This window comes from Saimiri boliviensis, chromosome 16, assembly GCF_048565385.1.
Source record: "Saimiri boliviensis isolate mSaiBol1 chromosome 16, mSaiBol1.pri, whole genome shotgun sequence".
Classification (NCBI taxonomy): domain Eukaryota; kingdom Metazoa; phylum Chordata; class Mammalia; order Primates; family Cebidae; genus Saimiri; species Saimiri boliviensis.
In genome coordinates, this window is record NC_133464.1 from 67,394,580 (window position 1) to 67,416,816 (window position 22,237).

General features: G+C 36.0%; 1 protein-coding gene and 1 long non-coding RNA gene across 7 annotated transcripts in view; one reads left to right on the forward strand and one right to left on the reverse strand.

Annotated features, from left to right (window-relative positions):
* LOC141581644 (uncharacterized) overlaps positions 1 to 13,248 on the forward strand; it is a 42,464-nt gene extending 29,216 nt beyond the window's left edge. The window contains exons 2-3 of one of the 2 annotated variants that reach the window (XR_012514414.1): positions 8,367 to 8,463; positions 13,161 to 13,248. This is a non-coding gene — a long non-coding RNA (uncharacterized LOC141581644). Of the gene's footprint in view, positions 1 to 8,366; positions 8,566 to 13,160 lie in introns of those variants that run through there. The other variant, XR_012514413.1, reaches the window with a different exon arrangement.
* DGKH (diacylglycerol kinase eta) overlaps positions 8,286 to 22,237 on the reverse strand; it is a 190,492-nt gene continuing 176,540 nt past the window's right edge. For 3 of the 5 annotated variants that reach the window (XM_039473342.2, XM_074387783.1, XM_074387785.1), the window contains 4 exons: positions 19,846 to 19,965; positions 19,395 to 19,503; positions 17,830 to 17,960; positions 8,286 to 10,748 (listed from right to left, as the gene is read on the reverse strand). In XM_039473342.2, coding sequence (XP_039329276.2) covers positions 10,659 to 10,748; positions 17,830 to 17,960; positions 19,395 to 19,503; positions 19,846 to 19,965 — 450 coding nt within the window. In that variant the 3' untranslated portion in view covers positions 8,286 to 10,658. The remainder of the gene's footprint in view (positions 10,749 to 17,829; positions 17,961 to 19,394; positions 19,504 to 19,845; positions 19,966 to 22,237) is intronic. The other 2 variants (XM_074387784.1, XM_074387786.1) reach the window with 1 other exon arrangement.

Below are 22,237 nucleotides of genomic sequence, written 5' to 3' on the forward strand. Positions count from 1 at the left end.
GTGAGGGTTTGTATGATGAAGGCCTGAAAGGCAGCAATGAAATTAACACTTTACTGCAATTAATGAGAAACACAGCATAAAATGAGAATTCAACTTTGGCATAATAAAAAAATGAAATATGCCACTGCATAAATACTGAAAAAAATATTGATACAGAAAATACTTTTGCTTGAAAAATCCAAAGCCAAGATTAAGATTAAGCATTTGTGTTACTCCGTATTTTAGTTTATGAGTTTCTTGGCAGAAGAGCCTAATTTACATAGTGTTACTATGAAAACTGTGTCATCTCTCAAAAGCTCTCTGAAAGCTCTTCAAGTAAAAGGAGAGAAAACAGAAGAACTGTTCAAGTTTGCAATTCTCTCATCCTCATAATTATGTATATTTTAAAAAACTGCTGCACAATTAAAATCTATAAACAAAGCATGTTCTAATTAAAATTATAATTAATTTAAATTATACTAAGGTCACCTGTATGTCAGGTCACTATGGGAAGCAAATTCCCAGAAAAACAATTTCTTCCAGTCACTGCACCAAATCATTCTGGATTAATCATTTAGAGATCTATCATCATGAAAATTAAGTTGTGTCATTAAGATAAATCAAAATTCCATGGTGATGAACTCCAGTCTTTTCCCTACATCATATGGCATTTGAACATTTTTTGGGCAGTAAGATGCAATAGGAGCTCCAAATTATTATATATATTATAATAAATAACAGATTTAGCAAAGAAACCTTTAGGTCAAGAATCAGGTAGTGACAGAGTTCAAATGTCATGTAAAAATCAAGTCATCACTTACCCTCAAGTAAAACTAATATAATGATTTTAACTAGGTTATTCTAGTTTCTAATGTAATTCCTGTAATCGTACCCAGATTTCCATTAATTAAGAGGATCTCTAGTTTAGTTTCTTTATGGGGAGTTTTGAAAGTACTTTGCATGAGAGAATACCATTCCACAGTCAGAGAACGCAGTCAGTGATCCATGCTCTGGATCAAACATTCAGAACTCAGTACAGAGAAAAGAACATCACATACTCCATCTTTTTAACTACTGGTTTAAAGAGACATTTTCGTCTTTGGGGAGTTAAACTAAGAAAAGATGTGAAGGACTTAACTGAAAAAAAAAAAAGAAATATATATATATATATATATATATATATATATATATATATATAATATTTTCCACATCTATAAAATTGTTTGGTTTAAGTGTAGAAAAAAATAAAACTTCAAAATTTTTGAAGATTTTAGAAGTGAGTTTTTGGCATATCCTAAAATAAATGATATGAACCTGAAGTATAACATGAAAATACCCATAATCTACTCTGGTACAGAAACTATTAATTTTAACTTCACTTTCATTTTTAAATTAAACATCAGGGATATCAATTTGAAGTTCTAATTTCCATGCTATAGTCTGGGAAGACTTTCTTTACATCTAAAATGACAGTGGGAAAGAAACTGTAAAATGAGGTATGATTCATATTTATACAGTTCCTTTTGTAAAAGAAATATTACCAAGTACTAATATCTGATAATATTGTGTGCCATTTCTAACTGGGGACACCAAGTCATCATAACTTGTAGGAAGGACACAATGAGTCAATGCCAAAGTCAGTTACAGAACTCGATAAACCTAAACCATATTCCCATCTCTAGGTATTGTGAATTTTAATAATTGTTCTGTTTCAGTGAAAGGAAAAAATCCATTTAGCAGTTACCATTGCTAACACATTTCAAGGTTTAGCAAGTTTAAGAAAACCTCCTTGGTCTGAATGGTATGGTCTGATCCAAATTTACTGGTGTTTTTCTGTAAGAACCAGCTAAGCACATCTGACTAGTTCTTCAGACATCAACCACTGAGATGAGAAAGCACAGATATTTGCCCCATATCATAAACCCTAGTGTGGAATCCATCAAATGTCTTGAATGATTAGGTCATCTGAACTACATTCTTACTGACTTGTAAATTTCAACAGTGGTATGGGCTCCCTGAATTCATTAGTTATGCTAAGATTTAGATACAGTCTCAGACTTCAATATGCCATTTTTTGTTTTGTGGTGGTGTTCAGCATGCTATACAGCTCACATTTGCTTTGTGTTTCTATCATATAAGGTGAAAGGTATCTATGTTCAAACTATTTGTTCCCAAGTCTTGGCCAAATTACCAACTCAACTTCCTTTTTCTTGTAATTTCCACGTAATTTCTCGTACCGGTTTTCTTTTTTCCCACCTCCAATAACTGGTTGTGCAGCAGTAAAATATAAAACTCTACGCCTTTAAAATTATAGTAAATGGTTAGTCTCCTATGAGTTCTTAAATAGTACAAGTACATCAACTGCTAACACTGTAAAATAGAAGAAAATGGTTAAAAGTTAAAGTTAAAATGAAGAAAACAGTTAAAAGTTGAAGTTAAAACAGTTATATTGAGAATAATTTTAAACAAATAATTCAAACAATTAAAATCTCACTGACTTAACAGAAACAAACAATTATCCATAATGGTTACTATACCAGAGCCAAATGCAAACGTGTTAAAAATATCCACCCTGGAACCAAGAATTGCTATATATGTGATATTTTGGGGTGCTAGATATGTGATATTTTGAGGGGTTCAAGATTCTTTTTTTCTCCAAGATGGAGTCTTGTTCTGTCACCCAGGCTGGAGTGCAGTGGTGAGATCTTGGCTCACTGCAACCTCCGCCTCCCGGCTTCAAGTGATTCGCCTGCCTCAGCCTCCCAAATAGCTGGGATTACAGGCATCCGCCACCATGCCCCACTAATTTTTATTTTTTAGTGGAATTGAGGTTTCATTATGTTAGCCAGGCTGGTCTTGAACTCCTGATTTCAGGTGATCCACCCACCTTGGCTTCCCAAAGTGCTGGGATTACAGGCCTGCCTGAGCCACACGCCTGGCCAGTGTTCAAGACTCCTAATGTTCATTTGAATGTCCTATTGGCAGTACAATCACTGAGATCTGTCTTCAACTAAAACTGAGAATTAACTACAGAAAAGATGTTGTGACACGAAGATAAAATATATATTGGCAAACTACAACACTCTGAATCCCTTCGCTACATTAAATCCTTTATATTGGTGATTTCATTTTGGCTTTACATATATATATATATATATATATATATATATATATATATATATATTTTTTTTTTTTTGAGATAGAGTCTCACTCTGTCATCAGGCACCATGCTGGAGTGCAGTGGCGTGATCTCGGCTCCCCGCAACCTCCGCCTCCTGGGTTCAGGCAATTCTCCTGCCTCAGCCTCCTGAGTAGCTCGGATTACAGGCACGCACCACCATGCCCAGCTAATTTTTTGTATTTTTAGTAGAGACGGGGTTTCACCATGTTGACCAGGATGGTCTCGATCTTTTGACCTCGTGATCCACCCGCCTCGGCCTCCCAAAGTGCTGGGATTACAGGCATGAGCCACCGCGCCCGGCCCTGGCTTTATATTTTTAAAAAATATTTATTTTACACATGAAACTTACTTTTTTAACAAAGTATCCATTACTATTCAGCTATCTATGCTGGTAAAGAATACAGTTTTTTTAAAAGGAAAATAATTGGGCATCTGTTTGACAGAAATGAGTACTTCAAGTACATAAGTAAATCATCAACAGAACTATACATTCTAAGCAACAGCAGTTAAAAAAAGAGCTAGAATATGTATTTTATATAAACATTAAATTTCACAACATAATAAATAAATGCACTGATTTATACAACTTGTGGAAACCTTTTGATGATTACAAGTAATACTGTCTGTTACTGACTTTGCTGATAACAGCACTGCCTCACATAGAGAAATTCAAAGGTAAAATTCTTGTCCCTAATGCCACAAAATATACAATGCTTTTATATTTGTTATTAAATATTTTGTCTGCCAAAAATCCTGCAAACTAAAATACATCTTCGCAGTCTAAATAGCCAGCATAATTATTTTAATATAAAAAGATAAGAAAAATTTTAATATGAAAATTAATAACACCAGCAAAAAGAGAAACCCATTGTATAAATAGACATTTTAACATAAAAGTGAGACTTCTCTCACTTAAGAGGAAGAAAAACATTCAATACAACTTACTTGAAGATTTGAAAATAATTACTGTATTTTCCCAGCTCTAGATAAATATATTACTTGAATTTACTAGTCATTTTCAATATACAATATATAACTCACAAAACTGGGAATGTTACAATACCAAAACCTTTCACAGCACTAGTTACCAGTTACCAGAACTGTAAGAAATCTTTACTACGTATCATCTTAATACTTGATATATAGAAATAGATACGGCTAAGCTGTGGGAAACAATGCTGCAATCAAACATTAAGGACCACAAAATATATTCTTTTTCCTTTTCAGCTTGTATATATAACTGCATTATCCTACCTTAATGGCATTATCAACTGAGTAAGAAACTTCTTTATTTTAATGTATTTAAAAAGTAACCCCCTTTTTTTAAATGTTTGGTTAATTTTCCTTTGAAATGCAGTTCCTATGAAATACCCAGACTATTTATAAAATCCTATGCAATGAATAACTTGTAGCTAAAATGAAATATTTTATGTGAAGTTTTTAATAACTTTTAAGTAGTAGCTTGGTTTTCATTTTTCCAACTAAAACTTGGAAGTGTACAAAAAACTAAGAGAGTATATAAATAATGTAAATAGAATATCTTAGTTGCATGAAGGGAATTAATCTGTTCACCTATATCATGTAATATGGAGTTTATCATAAACAGAGTTTAACAGTCTCAGTCTGAGTTACTTTGTTAAACTTCTTAAAAATATCAGAAATAATTATACAGATAGGTACAGTCCAGCTGTCTTTGATCTCTCTGTTCTCCACAATGATAAAACTTTACAGTTTTTAATCTAACATAAATGTCTCCAAACAAAACTTGGAAAAAATAATAATAAAGAGAAAATAGGATAAGAAAAAAAATTAATGCTTTGTGTGTTATAAAAACCAATAATCATCACGTTGCGGTTACCTCTTTAGGAAGGCATCTTATTATAAAGGCATCATATTATTGACTTGACACAGAGATTGCTATATAAAAGTCAATCAGGGGATGCCACGGAGGAGACAAGCCCCAGGTGTCACGGCACCAGGGTGGGCAGTGAGAGGAGAGAGACTCATGGCAACCAAGTGCTGTGGGGACTGCTTGGGAGGCTATTCTATTGGCTAACAATTACTAGTGGAGGAATTTTCACTTCTCACTCTTCATTTCGGCTGATCTAAAGAACCTGGTGTTTTAGAACTGCCACTTCTGTTATTAAACTTCAAACCCACTGTCTTATCCAACTTACATTTGGAAGATGTAGGATGAGTTCATTGGAGTGGGGCGTAGTGGGAGTGGACAGGAGAGATCCTAAACATCAAGGTCGAGAGATGCATTGTTTTTACACCTTAATTAAGGGCCATATCCTTAAAGAATTCATATCCATAGGCCGTGAAAGTCCCCTATGTTGTCAGCCCAGTTGGAGAAAAGATACTTTAGAAGTACTGTATAGAGGTAGCCCCTATAGCTTTCTAAGTCATAGCTTTGCATGAATATTTTCTTCCTTGATTCCTGTTGAAAATAAGTTCCATGAAGACAAAACTACTGTCCTCTTTATTAATAAAAATTAGCTAAAGCATCTCTAGGCAATTGTGTTTTGGTGCATTATATTAATGTGTAAAAGTTATTAAGTGAAAGATTCCTGACAATAAGTCTCATTGGGAAAGATCTTATTCTAGAATTAAATAAATTGTCCTTTGGGGGTCAAGAACATGATACATTATTTTTCAGGCACTATTTTAAGGAATTATTAACCATGTGAAAATCAAAATAAGTGAGCATAAGAAAAACAGGTCTAAATATAGCAAAGCATGCCTTTTTAGAGGGCTTAAATGACATTTACTTCATTTGCAATCATTTTGGTTCATTCCTTTTTCTTTTTTTGCATGCCTAACAATTCACTTAATGTGTGTGTGCTGCTACGTGTCCTCAAACATGAACTGTGTCAACAGGACAATCTACTGATAAGAGAAAAGGAAAATGTACAAGTTGTATGAGACTAACATGGTTTTAACTTATCTCAGTACATATTTTTCTGAAATGTTCTGTGATTAAGTTGTGAACAAATGAACATGCAGCATGTAAACAAACTGAGCAAACATGGATTGTTAGTGATTTCAAGATGGAGGGAGGGCTGGAGAGAGGCCAGCTGTGTTGGTCTGCCAATCTCCTGTGTCCCACATTGGCTACCAAAATACAACCACTGGGTGGATAGGGCTCTTCTAGAACCAGAATTAGGAAGAAGGATTGAGAAGAATACTCAGCGAGGGTGATGAATGAGTTTCAGCTCATTGCTGAGATTAGCTGGAGAATGAATAGGAAACAGTGGATTAAGAAACAAGCTATTCCAGGCACCTTTTAAAGACCTCAGACATCACATCCCTAATATCTAAGGAAGGATAAAATGGATGTAGGTCAGTGCTAATCATTTGAGAAATTTTGCTAAAGGAAGATTTTGATTCAGTAGGTCTGAAGTGGACCTGAAATTCTACATTTCTGTAAGCTCCAGATAATATTGATACTGCTGGCCCATGGCTCACATTTCGAGTACCAATGATCTACACCAGTGCTGTCCAGTAGAATTTTTGCAGTGATGGAAATTTTCTACGTTTGTACTGTCCACTGTGGTTACTGAACACCTGAAATGTAGTTAGTGCAACTGAGAAATAAAATTTCGAATTAAATTAATTTTTTTAAAGAGTAAAAGTCTTGCTGTGCTACCCAGGCTGGAGGGTAGTAGCATGATCATGGCTCACTGCAGCATTGAACTCCTGGGGTTGAGCAATCCTCCCACCTCAGCCCTCAGAGTAGCTGGGACTACAGGTGCATGCCACCATGCTAAGCTATTTAAAAAATTTTTTTTTCGGAGACTGGGTCTCACTGTGTTGCTCAGGCTGCAAACTCCTGGCCTCAAGCCATCCTCCCACCTCAGCCTCCTGAGTCACGTGAGATTACAGGCTTAAATCACTGTGCCTGGCTTAATTAAATTACATTTAAATTTGTATAGCTGCATGTAGCTAGAATATCGGACAGCACAGATCTAGACATTCATGGCTTATCTCTTGTCAGCAAAGCAATATACATCACAGTCCCAAATTATCTAATCCATCAATTCATTTAGATTATCTAGCAAGTATCATTTTATAGAATGCAAACTGTAAAATTAGTTTCTTTAAGTTAGTTTTCTTCCTAACACTTAAATGATGCACCATGTATGCTTAAGGAAGGGAGAGATGAAAGGGGTCATTTTATAGTGGGGAAATTGAAAGGAAAGTAGAGGCAGTGAGAATTTTAGCAACCATGACTGTACTGGGCACTGGGAAAATGGAAGAGCTAGAATGTAGGAAAGAAACTCAGAAAGCGAGGTGGAGAGACACTGAAGAGAAATATTGAATACTCAGGAATTTTATTTAGGTCTGATTCTGTCCCTTTACTCATTTAAAAGCAAGTTTTCCCTCAGGAAATGGAGTGAAAGAAAATACACTATGGCTGACTCCCTCCCCTTCCCTGCCCTCCCCCAACCCCCATCCTCCAGGTGTGGGAGAGCCTATCAAGGAGTAGAGGTGACAATTCCAGCCATTATAGCCACTGCAGTCAGGTGCAGGTGGGAGCTTCTCACCTCAGCTCATGCATGGATCAAAGCACAGAGGCCCCATCCCACTCCCCAAAGCTGTGACCTGATTCCATGGAGAAGCTCTTCCCTACTTTTTATTTAGGAGGTGAGGGTAAATGCATCTGATATAAGAAGATGAATTCTTTATGATACTGACAGGGGCCTAAGGAGGCTCTGAAGACCCCCTCCTGGAAACAGATGTCAGTGAAGTCATTTGGGCCCTGCATAGCCATGCACAGACAAAGCATACAGAGAAAAGTGCTCTCATTTAACAAAAAGCATATCCAAATTGTCATTTTATAGAATTTCCTTCATATAAAGCCATTTGCAGGAAAATTCTAGCTAATTAAGGATTCCATTAAGAGATTCAGGCTCTGAGCTAGCCAGAAATGCACTGTAGGATTCCATTAACTGAGACTTTAAAGCATGTACAAAAGATATTACCTAAGAGGGAAAAGATCACCAAACAAAGAAAATTCAATCCTTCACATCACACTCTTAAATTTGGTACACATCATAGCTAGAATCTTTTCTATTAGCAAAGGGGCATGGGGGGTGAAAATCAATATAGATATTTATATTAATACATCCTTTATGCTAGAGTTCTTCCCTTTCCTTCCCTCACGTTTCTTTTCTTTTCTTTTTTTTTTTTTTTTTTGGTACAGATGGCCAGAGATCTGCAATGTCAGAAGAGTTCTGGGAACCTGGCACCTCCTATTTGGTTTCACAGGAAAGTGTTTACAGGAGCAAGACGGCACTTGGGTAGGACTATCAGAGGGACTAAGAAAGGAGACCTCTGACTTCATGAGTGCAGATAAAATTAGAATAATTAATTAATGATAATTTTTTTTTTTTTTTTTTTTTTTTTAGAGGGAGTCTTGCTCTGTCACCCAGGCTGGAGTACAGTGGTGTGATCTCAGTTCACTGCAGCCTCCACCTCCTGGGTTCAAGCAATTCTCCTACCTCAGCCTCCTGAGTAGCTGAGATTACAGGTGCCCACCACCACACCTGGCTAATTTTTGTATTTTTAGTAGAGATGGGGTTTCACTATATTGATTAGGCTGGTCTCAAACTCCTAACCTCAGCCTCCCAAAGTGCTAGGATTACAGGCGTGAGCCACCACACCTGGCCTCATGACCGTTTTTAAACTACTTGATATAACTGTCTTTGGAAAATTTCCATTTGTTTACAACTTAGGTAAAATATATAGTCAGACATACTTGCTCAGGAACGCTTCAGGGTGATTTATTTTAAAGATATCCAGATTTTGTGATTTTTATTAGTAGTCAAATACTCAAGTTATAAACAAAAATGTCAAATAGACTCCTTTCATATAATTAAATAATATGCCTGACAATAGTTCATTTTAAATGTTCTATTAGTATTTCTCTTTAAACATTGGGGAAATAATTGTCTAGAAAATATCAATGATGCTATATCTCAAGATTATATATATGTAGGTATATATACATATAAATGTATATGTGTATGTATATATACACATATGTGTATATGTATATATCTGTGTGTGTATATATCTATTAAGCACCTAGCAGGCTACTTTATGAAAACTGCCACCACTGAGTCAGTTTGTTTCTCTTACATATAATATTTTCAAATATTATAATTTATATTTTGGTATATAATGGCTAAAGAAAACTTATTTAAGGATATTTTTGTGACTTTTTGATACGTATGCCTTTGGCTTTCAAAGATTTGATCACTGTAATGTTGACTTCTAATAAGCTACACTGAAGTAGAGTGGTTTAGAAAAAGGAAAATAATATCCACCTAACAGGAATTAAGAATTAAGTGAGATAATACTAGCAACTAGAAAAAAATTTAAATCCTTTCTGCTGGGAAGTACGTGTCAGAAGACACTGTAGAGAGTGGGTAAGTCTGGGTTATCCATCAGTATATAAATCTCAGTTGGGACCTCAGGGAATTTCTGGATATCAGTAGTCTATTATAAATTCAAATAGAATATTAAATAATTATTAAATTGAAATTTTAAATTAGAAACAAAATGTGGAAATTTTGGTTTGGAAAGCTGCAACAAGTTTTGTCAGGTAATGGAGCATGTAATTTTATGAAAATACCCAGAGAATTTTCTTAATGTGCACGCCTACTGCTTATGACAGATTGAAATAAAATTGATCTGCATAAGATGTATATCATTTGTTGATTATGGCACAGACACATGTTCACAAAGTCTTAGGTACAGAATATTTACACAAAATTCCACATTAAAAAACAGAAAAGTGCAGTGCCCTTAGCCAACAAAAATGTACTTTAGTAATAAATTAAATCCCATTAAAAATGACATTAAAGCTATTAAGGTGTTACAATATTAGATGTGACATGCAATAAAAAGAAAGACATTTCAGGCAGGAACATCGTGCATTAAGATTTGCATTCATTCATAATATCTGACCGGTTTTAAACATATTCTTTGACCACTAAGCACTAGGAGTCGGAGGTGATACCAACCTACATTCAAGACACAATTTATATTTTAGTCTCCTAACCTGTGATTTTAAGAAAATGGCCAATGCCTCCAATAATGAAACCCTGGAAGTTTTAACCACATATTGTTAATTCAGTTGCACACTAAGAACATTCCATCAGACTAGATCTAAGGAAAGTAAACTTTGCAATTCCACATTTTAGACAATGAAATCATCTCAGATTCCTCCTACCTTATTACTATGGTGAATAAATTTGAGTATGTCAGGTTTGCACAATAAGAAAATGGCTTTGTGGAATGTATTTTTTGGCACAAAAATATTTTCTAATACCTCAAATCAAAATTTCACTCACAGCAAAATATCAAGCCACAGAGGTGCTTCAGTGGTGCTTACTTATCTATGCAGAAAAGTACAAGAACAGCCACTTGCTTCCAAGGACTTTGTATTAAGTGGCAATTACTTCTCTTCCAAGGAATAGCACCAATATGATCACACCTCTGACTGTGGAGTGCTCCTTTCGAGCTCTTTAATTCCCTGGAGAATTCGCTTCACATGGCCCACTTTCGGTATCCCCAGGTCCTAAAAAAGAACAGAAAAAGGTAGAAAGAATTAAAAATGAAAGGAAAAAAAGGCAGAAAGTTTTAAAAATGAAAGAAAAGAAAAAAGTTTATTGATAATAGAAAACTGAGGATTAAATATTTAACCAGCAAGAAACATAATTAGCATTCAACTCATTCATTTTAGTTTATATTCAGTGATACAAGAAGTGAAAGCTAGAAAAATAAGTTCATAGAACAAAAATAACCTGACACTAAAGAACTGCCAACTGGTACCAAAAAAATCACATTCTACATAAAACCTGAACTGTGACATTCTCATAAATTACACACAGTGGCAGTCCTTCAAGAGTCAAAACCAATTTAGTCTCTGATCTCTCCCCTTCCCTCCTTTCTTCTCTCCCTCCCTCCCGTCCTTCCTTCTCTCTCTCTCTCTCTCTCTCCCTCTCTCTCTCTCTCTCTCTCTCTCTCTCTCTCTCTCTCTCTCTCTTTCTTCTTCTTTCTCTCCCTCCCTCCCTCCCTCTTTTTACTTTTGTTTCTCTCTCTCTCTTTGAAAGGCTCTTTTGGAATCTCTGGGAAAAAAATGATGCAGGACATGAGGGCACCCACAATTAGTCCTAAGGCAACATTTCTTGTGCTAAAATATTAAATTTAAAAGTAGATCTAATTCTAGAGAAAGATACCAGTACTTGCTACATATATTTGGACTGTAAATGCATTTGCAGTTGCATTACAAGTCTTTGACTTGAGAGGAATATTTAATTTAAATAGTCTTTATACTTTGTAACATATGTGTGTAAAAAATTACTTAAACATAATTATCTGTTGGTTGATGCTTTCCCTCAAAACACTATTGGCTCTTTTCTCTCAAAACTATTATTCTTGTTTCTTAAATAAACTTCTTCCTGTAAGGGCTGAGAATTCAATATTTAACTTTCAGAAATAGATGATGACTGCGGAGTGCGCACAGCAGGTACTTTGCAAATATTTGTTGCGGGAATGAATTAAACCTACCCAAGGGTGAATAAGCACTAGTTATGCACTCTGAAAAACTAAAAGAAGGAGTTAAGGCCTCCAAATCCTAGTTTCTTTAAGTGAAAGGGCATAGTCAGTGTGCTAATACGTGAAGTCAAACTTCTTCAAAAAAACTGAAATATTTGAAAATTATTAAAAAGGTGACTTCCAAAACAGCCTAAAAAAACCAGGTTATAAAATAAAATAACTTGTCTGAGAAGACAAAGACTCCAAATAGCCACCCTGTTTGTAATTTATTTATTTATCTTTCAACTTTTAAATGAAATAGATCAAACTGGTTTAACTCTTTTGTCATTGTCTCTCTCTCTCCCCCTTACCTTTAGGAGCTCTTGGAGTTCTTTAGCAGTAATGAATCCTTCTGGAAAAATACTCTTTCCCTAGCCAATGCTATTATCAAGCTTGAGATAATTTTAAGATTTTTCATAAATATTTAACTGACACAGAAAAATATTTTCTCCTATGACACAGGGCATCCAAAATTAGTCCTAAGGCAACTATACATTTCCTGAAGATGTGCTGAAGTATCAAGCTTAAAAGCAAGGCCAAATCCTAGAGGAATATACCAATGCTTGCTACTTAAATTTGAAATATGCATGCATTTACAGCCACATTTAGATTTTTTGAGTGGAATATTTAAATATCTTTATACTTTGTGAAAACATAGATATCCAATTCAAAATATATTTAAATATTAAATATTTTATTTTAGGCCATATATACATTGTATTATCAAGACAAAATTTTCTTTGGAGGAGGTAGAATGTATTTAGAAATACTATTTTGGTATAAAATGAGACGAATATTTTCCATAGAGTTACATTAACCTCTTAGCTATAGTTTTTTTTTTTTAATTAATTTCATTTACGTTCTGGAATACATGTGCAGGATGTACAGGTTTATTACATAGGTAAAAGTGTGCCATGTTGGTTTGCTGCACCTATCAATCCATCACTTAGGTAGTAAGCCCCATAAGCATTAGCTAAATTTCCTGATGCTCTTCCTCCTTCTGCCCCCACAAAAGGCTCTGGTGTGTGTTGTTCCCCTCCCTGTGTCTACGTGTTCTCATTGTTTAGCCACCACTTATAAGAACAAGTGGTGTTTTTCTGTTCCTGCCTTAGTTTGCTGAGAATAATGGCTTCCAGCTCCATCCATGTCCCTGCAAAGGACATGATCTAGTTCCTTTTTATGGCTGTATATATTCTATGGTGTATATATACCACATTTTCTTTATCCAGTCTACCACTGATGGGCATTTGGGTTGATTTCCTGTCTTTGCTATTGTGAATAGTGCTGCAATAAACATACATGTGCATGTATCTTTATAATAGAATGATTTATATTCCTGTGGGTATATACCCAGTAATGGGATTGCTGAGTCAAATGGTATTTTTGATTCTAGGTCATGGAGGAATCGCCACACTGTCTTCTACAATGACTGAACTAATTTATATTCCCACCAACAGTGTAAAAGTGTTCCTATTTCTCCACAGCCTTATCAGTATCTGTTGTTTCTTGACTTTTTAGTAATTGCCATTCTGACTGGCATGAGATGGTATTGCACTGTGGTTTTGATTTGCATTTCTGTAATGATCAGTGATGTTGGGCTTTTTTCCATGTATTTGTTGGCTGCATGTATTCTTTTGAGACCTGTCTGTTCATGTCCTTTGCTCACTTTTTAATGGGGGTTGTTTGTTTTTTTCTTGTAAATTTGTTTAAGTTCCTTGTAGATTCTGGATATTATACCGTTGTTCACGTGGATATATTGCAAAAACTTTCTCCCATTCTGTAGTCTGTCTGTTCACTCTAATGACAGTTTCTTTTGCCATGCAGAAGCTCTTCAGTTTAATTAGATACCATTTGTCAATTTTGGCTTTTGCTGCAATTGTTTCTGATGTTTTAGTTTGAGTTCAATATTTTTATGTCTTCTAGGATATAGGTTGTAATAAAGTTATGCTGTGACATTTGTTATATCTTTATTTTTGTCAAATATCATTATATATTAATCCTTATATTCTTTATGAGTAGCTTTCTCTTTCCTTGGATAAATAGTCCAGATTTTGACAAAGCATGCTTTCTAGATACTCAGTTATCCTTCCAGCCACACATATACAACTTTCCAAATAGAAAAAACAAAAAATAAACTAAACAGAAAACCCTCACCATACATTTACCATTTTCTTGAATCCTACTGTGTTTTAGCAAAGAAAATTGTACAATCAGTTTGCTTCCTTATCTGCTAAAGCACATTGAAAATACTTTCCTGGCTGGGCATGGTGGCTCACACTAGTAATCTCAGCATTTTGGGAGATCAAGGCAGACCAACTGCTTGAGGCCAGGAGTTTGAGACCAGCCTGGACAACACAGTGAAACTTTGTCTCTACAAAAAAAAAAAAATGAGTTGGGTGTGGTGGCATGCACCTGTAGTCCTAGCTACTCAGAAGGTTGATGTGGGAGGATCACCTGAGCTCAGGAGGCTGAGGCTGCAGTGAGCCGTGACTGCATTACTGCACCCCATCCTGGGTAATAGAGCGAGAGTCTGTCTCAAAAAAAAAAATTATATATATATATATATTTATTTATTTATAATAATAGATTTATATATACAAAATATGTATATATATTGAAAAAAATCTATTTTAGATGGTCACACGGCTATGTCTAGTTGTTTTGGTGATATGGGATTAACACTGGAGCTGATCTCTGAGCAGGAGTTAACAAGGTGATGGTTAGGGCAAGAAGCACAGTAAAAGAGAGAGCACATCCCTAAGGTGAGAAAAAGCGTCCTATTATTAAGCAACTGAAATAAGGCCAGGATGAAGGAAGCACAGCCCAGGCAAGGGCCAGACACTTCACAGCAGGTAGAATATATAGGCAGAACTTTGTAGGCCTGCATAAAGATGTGGGTTTTTATTCCCTAGAAATGGGAAGCTTGTAAGAAGTTTAAGCAGAAAAGTGTACACCTGATTGATGATGCTAAAATAACACTCTAGTTGCAATGCGGACCTGGACTGTGAAAACAAAGACCAGATAGGAAGCTACCGACCTTACACGAGCAAGACTGGACAGTAGCATGGAGCAGCATTGTGAACAGGAAACAAAGATGAATGAATGAAGATTAGAATCACTATGACTTGGTGATGGGCTTGATGGGTTACGGGAAGATGGACAAAAAAGAGGAAGGTGCCTAGAGTGCCTGGAGGGCCAGAGGTCTGGTTTACTAAATGCGGAGCACTGGAGGCGTGGTAGACCAGGAGTGCGACAGAAGCTCAAGAGCTTGCTTTTGAACATGTTAAGATTGATATTCTCTAACCTAAGTGTCCATCAATGGATGTCTGCATAAAGAAAACGTGGCATATATATACTATGAAATATTGTTCAGCCATAGAAAAGAATATTTTTAAAAAGAATGAAAACATGTCTTTTGCAGCAACTTGAATGGAACTTGAGGTCATTATCTTAAGTGAAACAAGAAGACACAGGAAGACAAACATTGCATGTTCTCACTCATAGGTGGGTGTTAAAAAAAGGTATATACATGGACCTAGTGGAATGATTGATAGACAATGGAGACTTGGAGGGGTAAAGGAGGGGAGGGAGTGGATAAGAAATTACTTAGTGGGTACAATATATGTTATTCAGATAATGGATACCCTAAAAGCCCTGACTTAACCTGTACGAATATAATAAAATTGCACTTGTACCAGTATATATATATATATATTGTTGTTGTTGTAGTTGTTTTTGGAGACGGAGCCTCACTCTGTCGCCCCAGCTGCAGTGCAGTGGCGCAATCTCGGCTCACTGCAACTTCTGTCTTCCAGGTTCAAGTGATTCTCCTGCCTCAGCCTCCCAAGTAGCTGGGACTATAGCTGCATGCCACACCCTGCTAACTTGTTTGTATTTTTAGTAGAGACGGGTTTCACTGTGTTAGCCAGGATGGTCTCCATCTCCTGACCCTGTGATTACCTACCTCGGCTTCCCATAGTGTTGGGATTACAGGAGTAAGCCACTGCACCTGGCCATACCCATATATTTTTGTATAAATAAAAATAATTATTAAAAAGCAAAAACAGATTGTTATTCCTGTATAGTACCTGATTATCAAGTAGTCGGTTGGTGCTATAATCCAAAAGTTCACAAATCAAGTCAGGTAGGGCTGACAGAGAACTTGTGGGTCACTGACATATTCATAAGTAGTACTGGAAGCAGTGGGGTACCTAAGGGCTGAGTGATCCCTCACCAGCATTTAGAGGCTTCGCTCTGAAGGGCTTGCTGCTATTGATGGCTACAACCTCAAAGAACAAGGTGAGCTCTTCTCTAGCTTTATGGTTTTGTGCTACAGAAGGCTTTCTATGAAATGTTCCTTTTCTCATCCCCAACTCACACCTTGTTTCAGACCCAATAGAGTTTTCAAATCCATGTCAATACAAATTTCTAAAAGAAAAGTTTTAAGAGAATATAATTTGCATTAAAAATAAAAATAAAAAAAAGAAGAAAAAAGTCCCATGAAAAGTGAAGAGAACATTTTCTAACATAATTCTTAACCATCTCCTTACTATTCTTATCTAACTTTGCCTTAGTATATATTTTTCCACTCTACATGTTCATTCTGCTTCTTTCATTGCATGTGTACTTGTATATATCTATATGTTTGTATGTATATTTATAACACAACGTATATATGCATTTATGTATATTTTTATACATACACACACAGTCTTTTCCTTGAATGTATGCTTTTTCACAGCAAATGCGATGCATGCTTCTAGACGGCAGGTATCATGCAGAGAAGGTAGCATAATATATTAATCCATCATTAATAAACATTGCTATCTGCCAAGGATATCAGAAGTTACACAAACATGTTGGGTATCATGATCCCCCCTACATTTACTTTTTGGTGGACTCATTTCAAGATTGGAAGCCAACTTTTGCTTTATGAACTCTACTACTACATATTTTGCTATGTTCTAGATCTAGGACTCTCAACTAGCTAAGGTAATTAATTATTTTTATTTTTATTATGGCTAAAGTTGTTTAGGTATAGTGGTGCTCACCTTTTGATGTGCTAAAACTCTTTGTGAAAAAAGATCTTTATACTACTTATTATCTATTCAAAGATCTTTGCTAACATATTTGTAGATGAAGGTGCAACCGTTCATTAATTTGTTAGGAATTCTCTGTATTATAAACTTTAATGCATTTTAGAACTTAGTCTACAGGAAAGGGATCATTCCAACAAATGTTACTACTTATTAGAAATTTAAAATGGCAGTATGTGGTAAGAAAACACATGACAAAATCCTATTCCTAAACCTTGGCCAGAGAGCCTAGTTTAGTTGTTTCTACTACTGCGACTTCACCCAAAGAATAAAAGGGATGGTAAATGAATGGGTTTTCTCTATCATCATAAGTAACAAATAGGCTCTGAGCTGTTTTCTAGCAAAAACTAGGCAAAATTTTTACCTTATTTACTAAAGAAAAAAATTTCTTTCTGAGAATAATAGAATTTTAACAATATGTCACAGAAAGGAAATTCACATTTTTCAGTCTAGTTGCTCATGTGACCCAAGACTGATTTAGAAACACAACAAAATTGTAAGACTCTAATTAGCTGTTGCTGTAAGTCTCTCATCTCATTCCATATATTAGAAAGGCTTTGGTTATTGGTATTTTGAATGAATTTTTAGTTGTTAACCATACATTAGTTTTTTTAGTCATTTTCAGCAAAATTATCACCTTCCATGCTGATCCAATAAAAGCAGTTGATAGAAATATGATCCATTTGGAAATATTAGCACAGGAACAGTCATATCACTGGAAGCAGAGAAAAATTACTAAGTTCATGCTTAGCTTTAGATATAATAGAGTGATTCCAACAGAAAAATACTGCTGATATTCTTGTTAAAAAGCATAGAAGGCACTCAGACCACAGGACAGTGAATGTTAGATTACTACACATTTGCATAACATAAGCGAAGCGAAAAGCACATATCAGAAGAAGCACAGGAGAAAAGATTCCATTTTGCAATAACATTTTCAAGAGCAGAAGAGCACAAAGGAAATACCTTAAGATCTCGTCTTTCCAGATGCAAAAGTTCAGCCCCTCTGATGTCATGACGGATGAAGATATCTTTGTACTCTCCCAAATTGAGCAGATCCAGCCAAGCAGCAACTTCCTCTGTGCCCCATTTCTGAACTACCAAAGTTAAGAGCAAAACCCCCTTAATTTCTACATGCTCAATGCATTACAAAGCAAAGGCTGGCCAAAGAAGATGCAAAACAGTGCAGCGGCAGCGCTAGCAAAAGAAAGGTTAAAGGTGGTTTTTCAACAAAACTGTAGTTCCACTTTTTCCCATGCAGGTTACACACTCTCAACACAACGATCTGACTATACAAAATGCTGCCGTGCACCCGTGCTTAGCTTTTGTCCAATTTCTTCATTAACGCCACCCAACCTACATAATATGCATATAAAATGTATTTCACATCATTAGGATCAATGGTACAAGCTCTATACAAGCTCCGATGATTTCCTTCAGACCCTGTATGAAAACAGCTATAGACTGAAATGATCTACAAAGGCTAATTACAATGTAAAATCTGATAGGGGCATTCAATTTTACACAAACTTTTCTGCTTAAGGTCTTGCTGACTTCAAGTATCGTCTTGACTGATTATACTACTATTGATGATAACAGCAATCGATGTGCTATTAATCACAATTTAATATCATTTAAAAATTCCATAGCACTGCTCTCTTAGATTAGTTGGATTACATTATTTTTTAGTGTGTGTCATTTGCTTATCCATTTTATTGAACATTGATTAGCTTAATAAAAGCCTACTTCTTTGCTATATTTGTTTTTTAAATGGTTTTCAATAGCCACTTTATAAATATCACAAATAAGGTTTTACATCACTTTTTATGAGTGCACTCAGAAGAATTTACAAAATGATATGGTTATGAAAGGCAGCTACCATTGTATAAACAGAATTTGAAGGTGCTTTAGTACTAGCATACCTGTACATTTAAACTCTCAGGAAAAGTGAAAAAGGAACAAGAGAAATAGCAGCAAAGAGGGGGCTTAATCTTTGCTTGCGAATGCAAGTATCACAGCACATTGTCATTGTCGAGGGTTTGAAACAGTGTCCTTAAAACAGGAGAAAAAAAATATATATATAACTTTGGCAAATTAAATGAGTAAATGCAAGTTTCTATATTCCATTTATCAAAGTAATCTAAAAATTGTACTTAAAAGAAGAAAAATTATACACTGATGCTTTGAATTGCTGTTGAGAAAGAACCATCTGAATGGAAATGCTACCATCCACTAAACAAAGTAGAAGCAAATTAGCAACCACTCATTTTTTGTGTGTGCTTCCTAACTAGAGATTCCCACAGTCTGATGTGTTTTAGGTATAAGAGGATTCTTTTATGTAAAATTCATAAAGCACAAAATTCCCCATTTTAGCCATTTAAAGTGTAGAATTCAATGACAGTATGTTCATCATATTGCACAATGCTCAACCACCATCTAGCTCCAGAATATTTTCATGTCCTCCGTGATATCACTTTAATCAGTTCTTTTTTCATAATGTTATACTTCCCCTTCCCATGTGGACCACCTACCAGGCTGTGAACTTGTCTTCTGCTTCTGAAGCTTTTCCTTTTTAAACTTTGGCACTATTCGAAATACTGTGCTTCTGTTGTTTCTTTTGGTGCAATCGATAGGAGGTTCCTGTTCAAATTGAACAAGAAAAGAATTTTTTCAGGATATGAAAAGGAGAAAAACCTACTCTGATAATAGAGCTAACACAGGAAGAATAAGTTATAAACACTAAACATTATAGAACAGTGATAACTTCTTCAAAAAAGTTCATAATGTACTACTGAAAATGTCCCAATTCCCAAAAAATGCCTTTGTTCATATAAATACCTTTTCTTACTTGTTCAAGAACAGTACATTTGAAAGTAGTATTTGAAATTCTTTTCCTCTAAATATCTCTTTTTCTAAGATGAGTTCAAATTCTGCAGTGATATGGTCTATTATTTCGAGAGAAACAGGCTGAATCTGACATACCTCATCCTCATTTGGGTGTAAGATATAATAAAGCCACGGAATCTCTGTTAGTTTCTGTAACTCCACCTCCACAGAGTGTAAGGCATTGGATACACGCTCTTCATGTGGTGATTCCAGCTGCTGTTTACCAGATTAGAAGACAAAACGAAACAAGACTCACTGGCCAGCCTCAAGTGAATAAATTATTGTACTTTGACAATGAACAGCCTCACTTCCTATTAAGCTAGTATTTTTTTTTTTAAATTAAGAAATATTAAGAGAAGAATAAATTATTTTATATTGACTTCATTTAAAAAAAATCAGGATAGATTTAATCCAATCATTACTTCCCAAAGATCATATGAATAGCTATTGTAACTTTAATAACTTCACAGAGAAGTATTCTTTTGGTGTGTTTTTTTCTGTGTAAATGCCTTCTTTCCTATCCCCTTCCTTCATGCTTTCCAAGCATTTATCTACCAATTCTTCCTGGTGTGTAAGTGTGTCATCTCATTATTCTACTTATTTGTGCCAAAAATACTTCTAATTTAAATAGGTCACCAGGCCAGGTACAGTGGCTTATGTCCATAATCCCAGCACTTTGGGAGGCCGAGGCAGGTGGATCATTTAAGGTCAGGAGTATGAAACCAGTCTGGCCAACATGGTGAAACCCCATCTCTACTAAAAATACAAAAATTAGCCAGGCATGGTGTTGGACACCTATAATCCCAGCTACCTGGGAGGCTAAGGCAGGAGAATCGCTTGAGCTCGGGAAGTGGAGTTTGCAGTAAGCAGAGATAGAGCCACTGCATTCCAGCCTGGGTGACAGAGTCAGACTCTGACTCAAAAAAAAAAAAAAAAAAGAAAAAAGAAAAAAAAGGCATCACACTACATGAACAAATAATACCTTTTGAGCCAGCAAAAAACTTGTCATGTAAGAAGAACTGCAGAAAAATCTCCTTGAAAATTTAAAGAATAAGAAAAAAAGGCCGGGCGCGGTGGCTCAAGCCTGTAATCCCAGCACTTTGGGAGGCCGAGGCGGGTGGATCACGAGGTCGAGAGATCGAGACCATCCTGGTCAACATGGTGAAACCCCGTCTCTACTAAAGGTGCAAAAAATTAGCTGGGCATGGTGGCGTGTGCCTGTAATCCCAGCTACTTAGGAGGCTGAGGCAGGAGAATTGCCTGAGCCCAGGAGGCGGAGGTTGCGGTGAGCCGAGATCGCGCCATTGCACTCCAGCCTGGGTAACAAGAGCGAAACTCCGTCTCAAAAAAAAAAAAAAAAAGAAAAAAAACCCCATGACTCTTAAAAAAAATCTGTGATGAAAAACTGTAAAAATTGGGGCAAAGCAAAAAGCTCAATGGCTTATCATCTGAAATTGGGTTTGGATGCTTTAAAGAGAATTTAACTGCTCACCTATTATCTGCATTAACTCATTGAAAGCAGTTATTAAAATGCATTTACAAGTTCAATAAATGAATAAAGATGAAATAAACACTCCTACGCACAGAACTGGGAGGCAGTCAATTGGACTCTACTCCCAGCCTTGTAATGAATGAACTATGTAACCAAGGGAAGGTTAATTGATTTCAGAAGGCTTTGTTTCCTCCTCTGGAAATTGTACAATGTGACTCAAAGTGATGATGATGATGATGATGATGATGATGATTTGAGACAGAGTTTTGCTCTGTTGCCCAGGCTGGAAGTGCAGCAGCGCAATCTCAGCTTACGTTGACCTCCCAGGTTCTAGCAATTCTCGTGCTTCAACCATCAAAGTAGCTGGGATTACAGGTGCGTGCCACCATGCCTGGCTAATTTTTGCATTTTTAGTAGAGATTAATTTCACCATGTTGGCCAGGATGTTCTCAAACTCCTGGCTTCCAATGAGCCACCTGCCTTAGCCTCCCAAAGTGCTGGAATTACAGGCGTGAGCCAGCCGACTACATTATTGTTGAGGTCTCTTCTAGCTAATCAATACATTTACAAATTACTTTGAAATTATAGAGTTCTTACAAATATGTTTATAAAATTTTAGAACTAAAAGTTCCAAGATGATATTACTTTTATTATGAACATTATTTTTTGGGTTTCCCCTTGCTATTCACAGTATCTACCACTTCTGGTAGTGACTAAAAACATGGAGATTCTTGGCCGGGCGTGGTGGCTTATGCCTGTAATCCCAGCACTCTGGGAGGCTGAGAAGGGTGGATCACTTGAAGTCAGGAGTTCAGGACCAGCCTGGCCAATGCAGTGAAACCCTGTCTCTATTGAAAAAAAAAAATAGCCAGGTGTGGTGGTGCATGCTTGTAGGCCCAGCTACTCAGCAGCTGAGGCAGGAGAAACCTGGAACCAGGGAGGCTGAGGCTACAGTGAGCAGAGATCACAACACTGTGACAGAGTGCATCCCTGTCT